The sequence below is a fragment of the Aquarana catesbeiana genome, linkage group LG05 (assembly GCF_042186555.1).
Source record: "Aquarana catesbeiana isolate 2022-GZ linkage group LG05, ASM4218655v1, whole genome shotgun sequence".
Taxonomy (NCBI): Eukaryota; Metazoa; Chordata; class Amphibia; order Anura; family Ranidae; genus Aquarana; species Aquarana catesbeiana.
The window spans coordinates 175,394,942-175,410,888 of record NC_133328.1 but is presented as its reverse complement, the minus strand read 5'-3'; the positions used below and the strand labels follow the sequence as shown (position 1 = coordinate 175,410,888).

At 45.0% G+C, this 15,947-nt stretch overlaps 1 protein-coding gene across 4 annotated transcripts in view; it reads right to left on the bottom strand.

The window, feature by feature from the left end:
* LOC141144573 (acyl-CoA dehydrogenase family member 11-like) overlaps nt 1-15,947 on the bottom strand; it is a 386,002-nt gene that overhangs the window by 186,727 nt on the left and 183,328 nt on the right. For all 4 annotated transcript variants that reach the window (XM_073630369.1, XM_073630371.1, XM_073630370.1 and 1 more), the window contains exon 7: nt 10,118-10,239. In XM_073630369.1, the coding sequence (XP_073486470.1) occupies nt 10,118-10,239 (122 nt within the window). The remainder of the gene's footprint in view (nt 1-10,117; nt 10,240-15,947) is intronic.

Below are 15,947 nucleotides of genomic sequence, written 5' to 3'. Positions count from 1 at the left end.
TCTGATGAGACCAAGATAAACTTATTTGGTTCAGATGGTGTCAAGCATGTGTGGTGGCAACCAGGTGAGCAATACAAAGACAAGTGTGTCTTGCCTACTGTCAAGCATGGTGGTGAGAGTGTCATGGTCTGGGGCTTCATGAGTGCTGCCGTCACTGGGGAGCTACAGTTCATTGAGGGAACCATGAATGCCAACATGTACTGTGACATACTGAAGCAGAGCATGATCCCCTCCCTTTAGAGACTGGGCCGCAGGGCAGTATTCCAACATAATAACAACCCCAAACACACCTCCAAGATGACCACTGCCTTGCTAAAGAAGCTAAGGGTAAAGGTGGTGCACTGGCCAAGCATGTCTCCAGACCTAAACCCTATTGAGCATCTGTGGGGCATCCTCAAACGGTAGGTGGAGGAGCGCAAGATCTCTAACATCCACCAGCTCTATGATGTCGTCATGGAGGAGTGGAAGAGGACTCCAGTGGCAACTTGTGAAGCTCTGGTGAACTCCATGCCCAAGAGAGTTAAGGCAATGCTGGAAAAATAATGGTGGCCACACAAAATATTGACACTTTGGCCCCAATTTGGACATTTTCACTTTTGTAGCCAGCGGTTTAGACATTAATGGGTGTGTGTTGGGTTACTTTGAGGGGACAGCAAATTTACACTGTTATACAAGCTGTACACTCACTACTTTTACATTGTAGCAAAGTGTCATTTCTTCAGTGTTGTCACATGAAAAGATATAATAAAATATTTACAAAAATGAGAGGGGTGTACTCACTTTTGGGAGATATTGTGTATATATATATATATATATATATATATATATATATATATATATATATATATGAAAATTGATCAATTCTGATGTACTGACGGTAGACTGTCCAAGGTATTTAGTAAGAGGCATGGCGAGTTTTAGTTTTTTGTCACAATTTTTTGGAAAAATTAAGAATTTTTAAAAACATATTTTTTTTCACAATTTTTTTTTTTTTTTTACATTTACTGTCACCAGTGCAGTACAGCGTCATCATATAATAGGTGTGGGGGTGATCAGGGACACTGGTGACAATATGTAAAGAAGAGAAAAAAAAAAATTTTTTCTTCTTTTTTTTGTAAGTTTTTTTCAACACACTGTGACACACTGTAACACTTTATTACTCTGGGGGAAGTGATCAGGATAGTTTTTTTACACATTATTATTGCTTATACCAATGAATTTCACTAGTATAAGCAACCATTTTTACTGAATGAAATCAATTCATTCAGTGTGTATTGTTGTGATTACCCACAGCTAGGGATGAGCTTCGAGTTCGAGTCGAACTCATGTTCGACTCGAACATCGGCTGTTCACCAGTTCGCTGAACAGCGAACAATTTGGGGTGTTCGCGGCAAATTTGAAAGCCGCGGAACACCCTTTAAAAGTCTATGGGAGAAATCAAAAGTGCTAATTTTAAAGGCTTATATGCAAGTTATTGTCATAAAAAGTGTTTGGGGACCTGGGTCCTGCCCCAGGGGACATGGATCAATGCAAAAAAAAGTTTTAACCACTTCAGCCCCGGAAGGTTTTACCCCCTTCCTGACCAGAGCACTTTTTACAATTCGGCACTGCGTCGCTTTAACTGCTAATTGCGCGGTCATGCAATGCTGTACCCAAACGAAATTTGCGTCCTTTTCTTCCCACAAATAGAGCTTTCTTTTGATGGTATTTGATCACCTCTGCCGTTTTTATTTTTTGCGCTATACACGGAAAAAGACCGAAAATTTTGAAAAAAAATGATATTTTCTACTTTTTGTTCTAAAAAAAATCCAATAAACTCAATTTTAGTCATACATTTAGGCCAAAATGTTTTCGGCCACATGTCTTTGGTAGAAAAAATGTCAATAGTATATTTATTGGTTTGCGCAAAAGTTATAGCGCCTACAAACTAGGGTACATTTTCTGGAATTTACACAGCCTTTAATTTATGACTGCCTATGTCGTTTCTTGAGGTGCTAAAATGGCAGGGCAGTACAAAACCCCCACAAATGACCCCATTTTGGAAAGTAGACAACCCAAGGAATTTGCTGAGAGGCATGTTGAGCCCATTGAATATTCATTTTTTTTGTCCCAAGTGATTGAATAATGGCAAAAAAAAAAAAAAAAAATTACAAAAAGTTGTCATTAAATGATATATTGCTCACACAGGTCATGGGCATATGTGGAATTGCACCCCAAAATACATTTAGCTGCTTCTCCTGAGTATGGGGATACCACATGTGTGGGACTTTTTGGGAGCCTAGCCGCGTACGGGGCCCCGAAAACCAATCACTGCCTTCAGGATTTCTAAGGGCGTACATTTTTGATTTTACTCCTCACTACCTATCACAGTTTTGAAGGCCATAAAATGCCCAGATGGCATAAAACCCCCCCAAATGACCCCATTTTGGAAAGTAGACACCCCAAGCTATTTGCTTTGAGGCATGTTGAGTCCATGGAATGTTTTATATTTTGACACAAGTTGCGGGAAAGTGACAATTTTTTTTTTTTTTTGCACAAAGTTGTCACTAAATGATATATTGCTCACACAGGCCATGGGCATATGTGGAATTGCACCCCAAAATACATTTAGCTGCTTCTCCTGAGTACGGGGATACCACATGTGTGGGACTTTTTGGGAGCCTAGCCGCGTACGGGGCCCCGAAAACCAATCACTGCCTTCAGGATTTCTAAGGGCGTACATTTTTGATTTTACTCCTCACTACCTATCACAGTTTCGGAGGCCATGGAATGCCCAGGTGGCACAAACCCCCCCCAAATGACCCCATTTTGGAAAGTAGACACCCCAAGCTATTTGCTGAGAGGCATGGTGAGTATTTTGCAGCTCTCATTTGTTTTTGAAAATAAAGAAAGACGAGAAAAAAAATTTTTTTTTTCTTTTTTCAATTTTCAAAACTTTGTGACAAAAAGTGAGGTCTGCAAAATACTCACTATACCTCTCATCAAATAGCTTGGGGTGTCTACTTTCCAAAATGGGGTCATTTGGGGGGGGGGGTTTTGCCACCTGGGCATTCCATGGCCTCCAAAACTGTGATAGGCAGTGAAGAGTGAAATCAAAAATTTACGGCCTTAGAAATCCTGAAGGCGGTGCTTGGTTTTCGGGGTCCCGTACGCGGCTAGGCTCCCAAAAAGTCTCACACATGTGGTATCCCCGTACTCAGGAGAAGCAACAGAATGAATTTTGGGGTGTAATTTCACATATTCCCATGGCATGTTTGAGCAATATATCATTTAGTGATAACTTTGCGCAAAAAAAAATAAAAAAAATAAAAAAATTGTCTCTTTCCCGCAACTTGTGTCACAATATAAAATATTCCATGGACTCGACATGCCTCTCAGCAAATAGCTTGGGGTGTCTACTTTCCAAAATGGGGTCATTTGGGGGGGTTTTGAACTGTCCTGGCATTTTATGCACAACATCTAGAAGCTTATGTCACACATCACCCACTCTTCTAACCACTTGAAGACAAAGCCCTTTCTGACACTTTTTGATTACATAAAAAAATAATTTTTTTTTGCAAGAAAATTACTTTGAACCCCCAAACATTATATATTTTTTTAAAGCAAATGCCCTACAGATTAAAATGGTGGGTGTTTCATTTTTTTTTTTTCACACAGTATTTGCGCAGCGATTTTTCAAACGCATTTTTTGGGGAAAAAACACACTTTTTTAAATTTTAATGCACTAAAACACACTATATTGCCCAAATGTTTGATGGAATAAAAAAGATGATCTTAGGCCGAGTACATGGATACCAAACATGACATGCTTTAAAATTGCGCACAAACGTGCAGTGGCGACAAACTAAATACATTTTTAAAAGCCTTTAAAAGCCTTTACAGGTTACCACTTTAGATTTACAGAGGAGGTCTACTGCTAAAATTACTGCCCTCGATCTGACGTTCGCGGTGATACCTCACATGCATGGTGCAATTGCTGTTTACATTTGACGCCAGACCGACGCTTGCGTTCGCCTTAGCGCGAGAGCAGGGGGGACAGGGGTGCTTTTTTTTTTTTTTTTCTTTATTATTATTATTTTTTTATCTTATTTTTAAACTGTTCCTTTCATTTTTTTTTTTTTTTAAATCATTTTTATTGTTATCTCAGGGAATGTAAATATCCCCTATCATAGCAATAGGTAGTGACAGGTACTCTTTTTTGCAAAAATTGGGGTCTATTAGACCCTAGATTTCTCCTCTGCCCTCAAAGCATCTGACCACACCAAGATCGGTGTGATAAAATGCTTTCCCAATTTCCCAATGGCGCTGTTTACATCCGGCGAAATCTAAGTCATAAAATGCTCGTAGCTTCCGGTTTCTTAGGCCATAGAGATGTTTGGAGCCACTCTGGTCTCTGATCAGCTCTATGGTCAGCTGGCTGAATCACCGGCTGCATTCTCGGGTTCCCTGTTGAGACAGGAGAGCCAGAGAAAAACACGGAAGACGGTGGGGGGGCATTCCCTCCCACTGCTTGTAAAAGCAGTCTAGAGGCTAATTAGCTGCTAGGATTGCTTTTACATGAAAGCCGATCGCTGGCTGAAAAGAATGATACCAAGATGATACCTAAACCTGCAGGCATCATTCTGGTATAACCACTCAAAGTCGTGAATGGCGTACCTGAAGACAAAAAAATGGTTAACAATAAAGCACAGTAAATGGTAAGGTATAAAAAATTGCATATCTGAAAAGCAAACGTGATAAAACATTACAACAATAAAACATTGCAGAATAGAATACAGTAAAAAAGAGCAGAACAATAGAGAGAGAATAGAGAGAGAGAGAACAATAAAACGACAACTATTTTTTTTTTATTTTATATTTTTGTTTGTGTTTTTTTTTTTTTTTTACACTTTTTTTTGTAACTAACTTTTATAACTGTAACCGGTTCCAGGTTCGGGTCTCTCAAAATGCGATGGCATCTTGGGAGACCCTGTGAAAGTGTGCCTAGTCTGTGCAATGCTGTACCCTACGCTAATACTCAACTAGTGAATGGTAGCGTTCAAAACATTCACCAATGCAAAGACCAGGATTGTCAGGACAGGAGGGACAATAATAGCGGGTGTCACGCCTATATCCGCTCTTGCTGCAGACACAACATCTTTTTTGGGGGGGTTCGCTGGGTAGGGGTACTCGGGAGGACATAAAGAAAATGCCTCTCATGCAGCTGACTGCATTTGGTTGGGGATGTGAATGGGGGAAGTACGGGCGCTGCAGAAGCGGTGGGTTCCCAATTAGGATTGGCGAATGCAGCAGGAAGGGCACTATGGGCACGACGGGCCTGTGTTTGTCTTCTTGGTGGCAGCGGGACACTACTTGTGCTTGCCACCTCACCAGCTTGAACTGCACTTATGGGACTCGCCACGTCACCAAGTGTTACTGCAATGCTGGTTTGACTACGACCGGGGTGTACTAGGCCGCTGGTGCTTGCCAGTTCACCAAAACGCTACCAAAAAAACTGTTAGCGATCGCAGGGATCAGGTATGACTCTGCGAACGCTGCAGTTATGCGTTTAGTGTTTTGTAAGTGTCAGTGATCAATCGATACTGCACTTGGGTGGGCTGGGCTGGGCCGGGCGGAGGGGCAAAATGCAGGTGCTAGCAGGTATCTGGGCTGATCACGCTAACACTGCGTTTGTGGGAACCCTAAACTCCTGGGGACGCTAGTATAGATCTGATCGGATCAGATATTGATCCGATCAGATACTATACCACTAAGGGAGGTGTACGGTGCGTGCGTGGGTGTTAGCGGTACTGGCGCTAACCTGACGCTGCCTGGGGCTGGTGCTTGCCAGTTCACCAAAATGCTACCAAAAAAACTGTTAGCGATCGCAGGGATCAGGCCTGACTCTGCGAACGCTGCAGTTATGCGTTTAGTGTTTTGTAAGTGTCAGTGATCGATCGATACTGCACTTGGGTGGGCTGGGCTTGGCCGGGCGGAGGGGCAAAATGCAGGTGCTAGCAGGTATCTGGGCTGATCCCGCTAACACTGCGTTTGTGGGAACCCTAAACTGCTGGGGACGCTAGTATAGATCTGATCAGATCAGATATTGATCCGATCAGATACTATACCACTAAGGGAGGTGTACGGTGCGTGCGTGGGTGTTAGCGGTACTGGCGCTAACCTGACGCTGCCTGGGGCTGGTGCTTGCCAGTTCACCAAAACGCTACCAAGAAAACTGTTAGCGATCGCAGGGATCAGGCCTGACTCTGTGAACGCTGCAGTTATTTGTTTAGTGTTTTGTAAGTGACAGTGATCGATCGATACTGCACTTGGGTGGGCTGGGCCGGGCAGAGGGGAAAAACGCAGGTGCTAGCGGGTATCTGGGCTGATCCCGCTAACACTGCGTTTTTGGGAACCCTAAACTGCTGGGGACACTAGTATAGATCTGATCGGATCAGATATTGATCCGTACAGATACTATACCACTAAGGGAGGCGTATGCTGCGTGCGTGGGTGTTAGCGGTACGCTAATCTGACGCTGCCTGGGGCGACGCATATCACCGCCGGGCGATCAGGGGGCTAAACCTTTATTAGGTAATAAACGGCGGGTGCCCTGACACTATAAAAAATAAACGAACTAACCAGCGTCACCCGTAACGGTTATACGATGATCAGTGGTGAAAGGGTTAACTAGGGGGCAATCAAGGGGTTAAAACATTTATTAGATAGTAAATGGGGGTCCCTGTCACTATAAAACGCTGACAGCGAACCTAAATATTTACCTCCCTAACTAGCGTCACCAGCGACACTAATACAGCAATCAGAAAAATGATCGCTTAGTGACACTGGTGACAGGGGGTGATCAAGGGGTTAAAACTTTATTAGGGGGGGTTAGGGGGGTATCCTAGACCTAAAGGGGGGTAATACTCACTGCCCTAACACTGTAACTGTCACAAACTGACACCATGCAGTAATCAGAAAAAAAAAAAAAAAAAAAATACTGCTTGCTGTCAGTTTGTGACAGGGGGGGGGGTGATTGGGGGGGGATCGGGGGGCGATCGGGGGGGGATCGGGGGTGTAAAGTATGCCTGGCATGTTCTACTGTGTGTGTGTGTGTGTTGTGCACTCACATGTCTTCTCTCCTCGGCGCTGGGACGGAAACTGCCAAGCCGAGGAGAGATGACATCACATCCTCTGCCTGTGTGAAACTACACACAGGCAGGGGAGGATTCCGATTGGCTGGGAGCGATCGCGAGGGGGGGGGCCACGATCGGATGGTCTCCCCCTCGCCTCCCGACACTCCCAGTCAAATGCCGACCGCCGCTGGCACCGGGGGGGGGTCCGATCGGACTCCCCGCCCGCGGGAGGCAGATCACGTACAGGTACATGATTCTGCCTGCCCGTGCCATTCTGCCGCCGTATATGTGCGTTAGGCGGTCGGCAAGTGGTTAAAAATGGCCGTTTTTTCAGGAGCAGTGATTTTAATAATGCTTAAAGTGAAACAATAAAAGTGTAATATCCCTTTAAATTTCGTACCTGGGGGTGTCTATAGTATGCCTGTAAAGGGGCGCATGTTTCCCGTGTTTAGAACAGTCTGACAGCAAAATGACATTTCAAAGGAAAAAAAGTCATTTAAAACTACTCACGGCTATTAATGAATTGCCGGTCCGACAATACACATAAAAGTTCATTGATAAAAACGGCATGGGAATTCCCCACAGGGGAACCCCGAACCAAAATTTAAAAAAAAATGACGTGGGGGGTCCCCCTAAATTCCATATCAGGCCCTTTAGGTCTGGTATGGATTTTAAGGGGAACTCTTGCCAAAATTTTTTTTTAAAATAGCATGGGGTCTCCCCAAAAATCCATACCAGACCCTTATCTGAGCACGCAACCTGGCAGGCCGCAGGAAACCGTACCAGGCCACATGCCCTCAACATTGGGAGGGTGCTTTGGGGTAGCCCCCCAAAACACCTTGTCGACATGTTGATGGGGACAAGGGCCTCATCCCCACAACCCTTGCATGGTGGTTATGGGGGTCTGCGGGTGAAGGGCTTATCGGAATCTGGAAGCCCCCTTTAACAAGGGGACCCCCAGATCCCGGCCCTCCCCCCTGTGTGAAATGGTAAGGGGGTACTACTCCTACCATTTCACAAAAAAGTTACAAAAATGTTAAAAATGACAAGAGACATGTTTTTGACAAATCCTTTATTTAAATGCTTCTTCTTTCTTCTATCTTCTTTCTTCTATCTTCTATCTTCTTTCTTCTATCTTCCTTCGGTTTATTCCTCCATCTTCTTCTTCTTCTGGTTCTTCTGGTTCTTCCTCCGGTGTTCTCATCCGGCATCTTCCTCCGCGGCGCCGGCGTCTTCTTCCCTTCTTCTTCTGGGCCGCTCTGCATCCAGCATGATAGGATGGGAGGCTCCCGCTGTGTGACGCTTCTCTTCTGATGGTTCTTAAATAACGGAGGGCGGGGCCACCCGGTGACCCTGCCCCCCTCTGACGCACGGGGACTTCCCTGTGGCATTCCCCGTGATGTCAGAGGGGGGTGGACAGGGAAGTCACCGTGTGTCAGAGGGGGGCAGGGTCCTCCGTTATTTAAGAACTGTCAGAAGAGGAGAAGCGTCACACAGTGGGAGCCTCCCATCATGGTCGGATGCGGAGCAGCCCAGAAGATGAAGGGAAGAAGACGCTGGCGCCGCGGAGGAAGATGGCAGACCAGAACACCGGAGGAAGAACCAGAAGAAGAAGAAGATGGAGGAAGAAACCGAAGGAAGATAGAAGAAAGAAGATAGAAGAAAGAAGACAGAAGAAAGAAGAAGCATTTAAATAAAGGAATTGTCTAAAACTGTCTCTTGTCATTTTTAACATTTTTGACACTTTTTTGGTGAAATGGTAGGGGTACTTTTGTACCCCCTTACCATTTCACACAGGGGGGAGGGCCAGGATCTGGGGGTCCCCTTGTTAAAGGGGGCTTCCAGATTCCGATAAGCCCCCCTCGCTCGCAGACCCCCACAACCACCGGGCAAGGGTTGTAGGGATGAGGCCCTTGGCCCCATCAACATGGGGACAAGGTGTTTTGGGGGGCTACCCCAAAGCACCCTCCCAATGTTGAGGGCATGTGGCCTGGTACGGTTCAGAAGGGGGGGTGCTCTCTTGTCCCCCCCTCTTTTCCTGCGGCCTGCCAGGTTGCGTGCTCGGATAACGGTCTGGTATGGATTTTTGGGGAGACCCCACACCAGTTTTTTTTACATTTTGGCCAGGGTTCCCCTTAATATCCATACCAGACCTGAAGGGACCTCATTTTTTTTTAAATTTTGGTTTGGGGTTCCCCTGTGGGGAATTCCCATGCCGTTTTTATCAATGAACTTTTATGTGTATTGTCGGACCGGCAATTCATTAATAGCCGCGAGTAGTTTTAAATGACTTGTTTTCCTTTGAAATGTCATTTTTCTGTCAGACTGTTCTAAACAAGAGAAACATGCGCCCCTTTACAGGCATACTATAGAAACCCCCCAGGGACGAAATTTAAAGGAATATTACACTTTTATTGTTTCACTTTAAGCATTATTAAAATCACTGCTCCTGAAAAAACTGCCATTTTTAAAACTTTTTTTTGCATTGATCCATGTCCCCTGAGGCAGGACCCAGGTCCCCAAACACTTTTTATGACAATAACTTGCATATAAGCCTTTAAAATTAGCACTTTTGATTATTCATGTTCGTGTCCCATAGACTTTAACGGTGTTCGCGTGTTCGAACAAATTTTTTGCCTGTTCGCATGTTCTGGTGCGAACCGAACAGGGGGGTTTTCGGCTCATCCCTACCCACAGCTAATCACAGATGGGCTGTGATTGGCCCTGTCTGTACCATGTGATCACTGTGACAAACACAATTGTACACAATGAATGGCATGAAAGGAAGTCATCCAATGTTTACAATTGTCATGTGATCTGCTGTGATTGGTCACAGAGATCACATGGTACCGGGTAACAAGATAGTACAATGATCAGTCACAGCCACAGCCAGTGACAGATGACGTCCACCCGGAACGGCTAATGCTCCACCGAGTCATCATTTGACAACAGACTGGGTGGGAAGTGCTTAAACACATATGAGATGTGGTTCACTCTGTTACCTGTAGTATTCCAGCAATCTTAAAGAAGCTAAGTGCAAGAAAAAAGTTCCAATCATGCACTGGCAAATCCACACCTCGACGCTGGCTATACATGCTCATCAGATCCTCATAGGGTGGTATTCCTAACAAATAAAAAACATATGCAGCCGTTTAGGATTACAGCCCAAATTTCACCTTTCACACAAGAACAGAAGAAAAAGATGTACATTTGATTGGGAGTCTGGGATTGATAACCAGCCTGTAATATAAATGATCATTTAGCCGACTTTAATATTTATATCACTTTAAACACTTCTGTCATCTGGTCCTTATACACGCTCATCAGGAATCTCAGGTAAAAAGTCACAAAAGTTCACAAATATAAAAGGTCCTTTATATTAAAGCAAAACGCTTACCATTGTGTGCACAATATACATTACATATCTGCAGCTCAACATAGAAGTATTTTATCAGGTATGGGGTAAGGAATTTTTTTGTACTCACCATAAATTACTTTCTCCACTGGGGGACACATATTGTTTTTTGTAGTTGATGTCCAGTTACAAAGTTAAGGTGTTTTCTTAGGGAAGGTTTATTATTATTATTTATTATGGGCATCTATATAGAGCCAACAATTTCAGCAGCGCTTCACATATATTGTACATTTACATCAGTCCCTGCCCTCAAGGAGCTTACAATCTAACATCCCCAATTCACACATATACTCACATATTAGGACCAATTTAGAAAGGATTCAAAACTACCAGCATGTTCTCGGAGCATGGGAGGAAACTGGAATACACAGAAGGAAATCACACAAGTGCAGGGAGAATGTGCAAACTCCATGTAGATAGCGTCCTAACCTTAAAGTGGTTCTAAATCCAGAGGTTTTTTTCCCTTAATGGTTTACCTGCTTAAAGGTAAAAAGCCTTCCATTAGTTGATCCCCCCACCTATATACTTACCTGTATCGATCCAGCGCTGTGCCCATCTGCAGCAGCTCTGGTTCTCTCTCTCCCCTCTAACAGGCTCAGAGACAGCAGCAGGGGTCATTGGCTTATGCTGCTGTCAATAAAATGCTGTGAGGAGGTAGCAGGGGTGGGGCTGAGCTGTGTGTTCCAATAGAGAAACACAGCCTGGCTCAGGAGTGAGCCCCTAGGTGTGCCACCATAGGAAGCAGCTTCCTATTGGTGTGCACTGAGAAGAGGAGGAGTCGAGTGCACTAGCAGGGGATCCCAAAAAAGGAGGGTCAGAGCTGCTCTTTGCTATACCATTGTACAAAGCATGTGAGTATAACATGTTTGCTATTTAAAAAAAAAATTGATATATATATATATATATATATATATATATATATCATGTGTACAGCCCTGTCAGGCTGTAATTTTAGTATTCAGGTGGGCAGCCAGGGGGAGGCTGTAGAACTACGGCTCAGCTGCCTGTTTTTACCACCGCCAATATGAAAGAGGCCAAAAGTTCAATCAGTCCATGTGTTGCCTCCCGGAAAGTATTCCAATGAAAAATTTGCACTTTGTATGACAATTGCAAAAAAGCGTTCATGCAACACTGAACACAAATGAGGTTTTTATATTTTTATGAGACAGATAGCGCTTTCTTTTGGTAGTATTTAATCACTACTGTTTTTTTTTTTTTTTGCTAAACAAATGAAAAAATACCAACATTTTTGAAAAAAAAAAATTGTTTTTCTTAGGTTCTGTTATAAAATTTTGCAAATAAGTAATTTTTCTTCTTCATTGATGTGCGCTGATGAGGCTGCACTGATGAGTCTGCACTGATGGGCACTGTTTGGCACTGATAGGCTGCAGTGGTGGGCACTGATGGGCACTGTTTGGCACTGATGGGGCTTCACTCATAATCAGGGTGCTGATTATCCATGTAAACAATGTGCTGACAGGCTTGCCAGTAATGGCTCTCCTTTCCTCATATAGACACAACATGAGAGGAAAGAACTGCTGATAACCAGCAAGTCTGTTTACATGTGATCAACTGTGATTGGAGATGATCACAGATGATCATATGGTAAAGGCCTGCTGTTGTTGGCCCTTTACCGAGATCTGTGATCAGCTGTGTCCCAAGGGGGGCACGCAAGAGGTAGGGTTCTGGGGGCCATCCATGGATGGCCTCCCATAACTGGAAGCCCACACTGTAGCCATCTTTTGGCTGTAGCGTGGGTGGGAAGTAGTTAAAAAAAGATATGTCCTTACAAAATACAGATAAGATTCTAGCACATTGCAATTACACCGCTTACCTGAGCAGGCATAATGATATCACCACTAAGCACTGGCTGAAGCATTTCATCACAAGGGATGTTGTCCAGGTGCACAGGAGGAGCAGTGCACTGGCGCTCTGGTGTTTAAGAAGGCTAGAGATTCCAATCCAAGAGGGTGCCACCTTCACTTACTATTCTCATTAATCACATGATCCTTACACGTAAACCCAGGCATTATCCCTTAAGGCTCGGTTCACACCTAATGCCAATGCAGCTCCCTGCAGGGGTCCTGTGTGTCCCCATTCACCGTTTCAGGTCCAATTTCAGCCCGAATTTTGGGCTGAATTCAGACCTAAACCAGACCAAAAGACGCACAGAGCTCCTGTGCAAATTCGCACAGGAGCCACATCGGACATATGTGAACCAGCTCCATAGAGAGCCAGTCACATTCTCCTGCTATTTCTAATTGGATGCGGGGATTCCGCATCCAATTTGCAATAGTGTGAACCCAGCCTCAAAATTAACAGGACTCCCCTCACATTTATAAAATAAAATACAATCATATTTTAAAATTCAAATATGTCATGTCATGTCTTATGTCATAGGGTATGTCACAGGCGTGCGCAGCCTATTGCATTAGGGTGTGCACCCCAAAGCTCAAACAGACAAAAGTATTGGGACACCTGCCTTTACACACACAGGAACTTTAATGGCATCCCAGTCTTAGTCCGTAGGGTTCAATATTGAGTTGGCCCACCCTTTGCAGCTATAACAGCTTCAACTCTTCTGGGAAGGCTGTCCACAAGGTTTAGGAGTGTGTCTATGGGAATGTTTGACCATTCTTCCAGAAGTGCATTTGTGAGGTCAGGCACTGATGTTGGATGAGAAGGCCTGGCTCGCAGTCACCGCTCTAATTCATCCCAAAGGTGTTCTATCGGGTTGAGGTCAGGACTCTGTGCAGGACAGTCAAGTTCCTCCACCCCAAACTCACTCATCCATGTCTTTATGGAACTTGCTTTTTACACTGGTCCAAATCATTTGGTGGAGGGGGGATTATGGTGTGGGGGGGGGGGGGGGGGGGGGGAGGGGGGATTATGGTGGAGGGTTGTTTTTCAGGGGTTGGGCTTGGCCCCTTAGTTCCAGTGTCAGTAACTTTGTGGGAACAGTTTGGGGATGGCCCCTTCCTGTTCCAACATGACTGCACACCAGTGCACAAAGCAAGGTCCATAAGACATGGATGGTGGAAAATTACCTTCAAGTGCAAAAATTCACATTATAATAGTAACTAAAACATCTAAAATTAAGTGTAACAATCTAAAAAATAAAAATTCCAAAGTGCTATAATGGTGAGAACCTCCCAACTAAAAGGTTGTTTCACTTGAGATTAATCTGTATGGTAAATATCTATAGGAGAGGTTTCCACCATCCCTGCTAAGCTTATTTTTATACAGTATGTCTTGTTTTCAGTTTGATGTGTATTATATGTGAAGTTGCGTATCACAGAGATCGGTATTGTGATAATATTGAAGTTTATTGAGATTTCCATACATTAGAGAATTCCACCATTATTGTTAAGTTATTGATCAGTAAGTTAGCGCTGCACTTTTTTTTTTATTGTGTGGTGTGGGAACACATAACAGTGCTTTGTGGCAGGCCTTTCAATTACACTTTTTTATGTTACCTCCAGTAGTTTATTAAAGAAAATATTTCCACCGCTCAGGCTGACACTGACCCAGGTGTAAGTAGAAGTTTCAGAGCAGAAGAGCTCCAGGTGCTGGCTGAATGCTAGGCAAAGCAGGCTTGAATGGAGGAGAAGATTCGGATGCCGCACACCGGATGTAGTCAAAAAATTTTCACTTTATTGAAAAAATGGGATCATCAAAATAACAAGACTGTCATGCAGAAAGTACAGATAAGCTGACGCGTTTCGCACTCAGGACTATGAGTAAGCACTCAGTCCTGAGTGCGAAACGCGTCAGCTTATCTGTACTTTCTGCATGACAGTCTTGTTATTTTGATGATCCCATTTTTTCAATAAAGTGAAAATTTTTTGACTACATCCGGTGTGCGGCATCCGAATCTTCTCCTCCATTCAAGCCTCCAGTAGTTTATTGTAAATAGTAGTGTGGTAATTACCTGTTATACTAAAATCGGCATGTGGCATTAATAAACAACAGATTTCAGTTGTGCCCCACCAGGCCGGCACCCCCCGGGACAATGTGCCTGGCGGCTGAGTTCATCACCCCGATCCCTGCACTCAGTGCACTGATGGGCACTGATTAACAGCACTGATAAGCGGCACTGATTGGCACTGACAGGTGGAACTCATTTGCACTGGTGTGGAACTGACTGGCACTGACAGGTGGCACTGATTGGCACTGACAGACGGCATTGGCACTGGCACTGATTGGCACTGACAGGTAACACTGATTGGAAGTACTGATTGTCACTGCCAGATGGCACTGATTGGAAGCACTGGCACTGATAGGTGGCACTGATTGGCACTCGGTGGCACTGATTGGAAGCACTGATTGGCATTGATAATTGGCAACTGACAGGTGGCACTGGCATTGATTGGCACTGACAGGTGGCACTGATTGGAAGCACTGATAGGTGACACTGATTGGAAGCACTTGGCACTCATTAGCACTAACAGGTGGCACTGACTTGAAGCACTAATTGGCACTGACAGGCGGCACTGGCACTGATTGGCACTGACAGGTGGCACTGATTGGAAGCACTGATTGTCATCGATTGGGACTCATTGGCACTGACAGGTGGCACTGATTGGAAGCACTAATTGGCACTGACAGGTGGCACTGGCACTGATTGGCACTGAAGGTGGCACTGATTGGAAGCACTAATTGGCACTGACAAACTGACAGGCGGCACTGGCACTGATTGGCACAGACAGGTGGCATTAGTTGGAAGCACTGACAGAGGAGAGGGGAGGAGGGGAGGGGGGGTTCCAGGGGCGTACCTAGAGCATTTGGCACCCGGGACGGATCCTATATCTGGAACCCCCCACCCCACGTTAAAATATAAAAACACCCCACTGTGCCTCCTGCATACCTCTGCATCCTTCAATATCTCTTTGTCACTACTGTGTACCTCCTCTCCACAACTGCACCACTGTACCCCTTTACATTACACAGCACCCTACACCTCTGGACCCCTTTACATTACACAACCCCCCTCAGCACAGACCCCTCATTCAGCACAGACCCCCCCCCTTCAGCACAGATGGACCCCCCTCTTCAGCACAGACCCCCTTTCATCACTTCCCCCCCTTCAGCACATACCCCCTCTTTCAGCACAGACTGACCCCCCCCATTCAGCACAGACCCTCCCGTTCAGCACAGATCCCCCCCCTTCAGCACAGACCCTCCCCTTCAGCACAGACCCTCCCCTTCAGCACAGATCCCCCCCCCTTCAGCACAGACCCTCCCCTTCAGCACAGACCCCCCCTTCAGCACAGACCCTCCCCCTTCAACACAGATCCCCCCCTATTCAGCACAGACCCCCCCTTCTGCACAGATCCCCCCCTTCAGCACAGATGCCCCCCCCCCCCCATTCAGCACAGACCGCCCCTTCAGCACAGACCCTCCCCTTCAGCACAGAT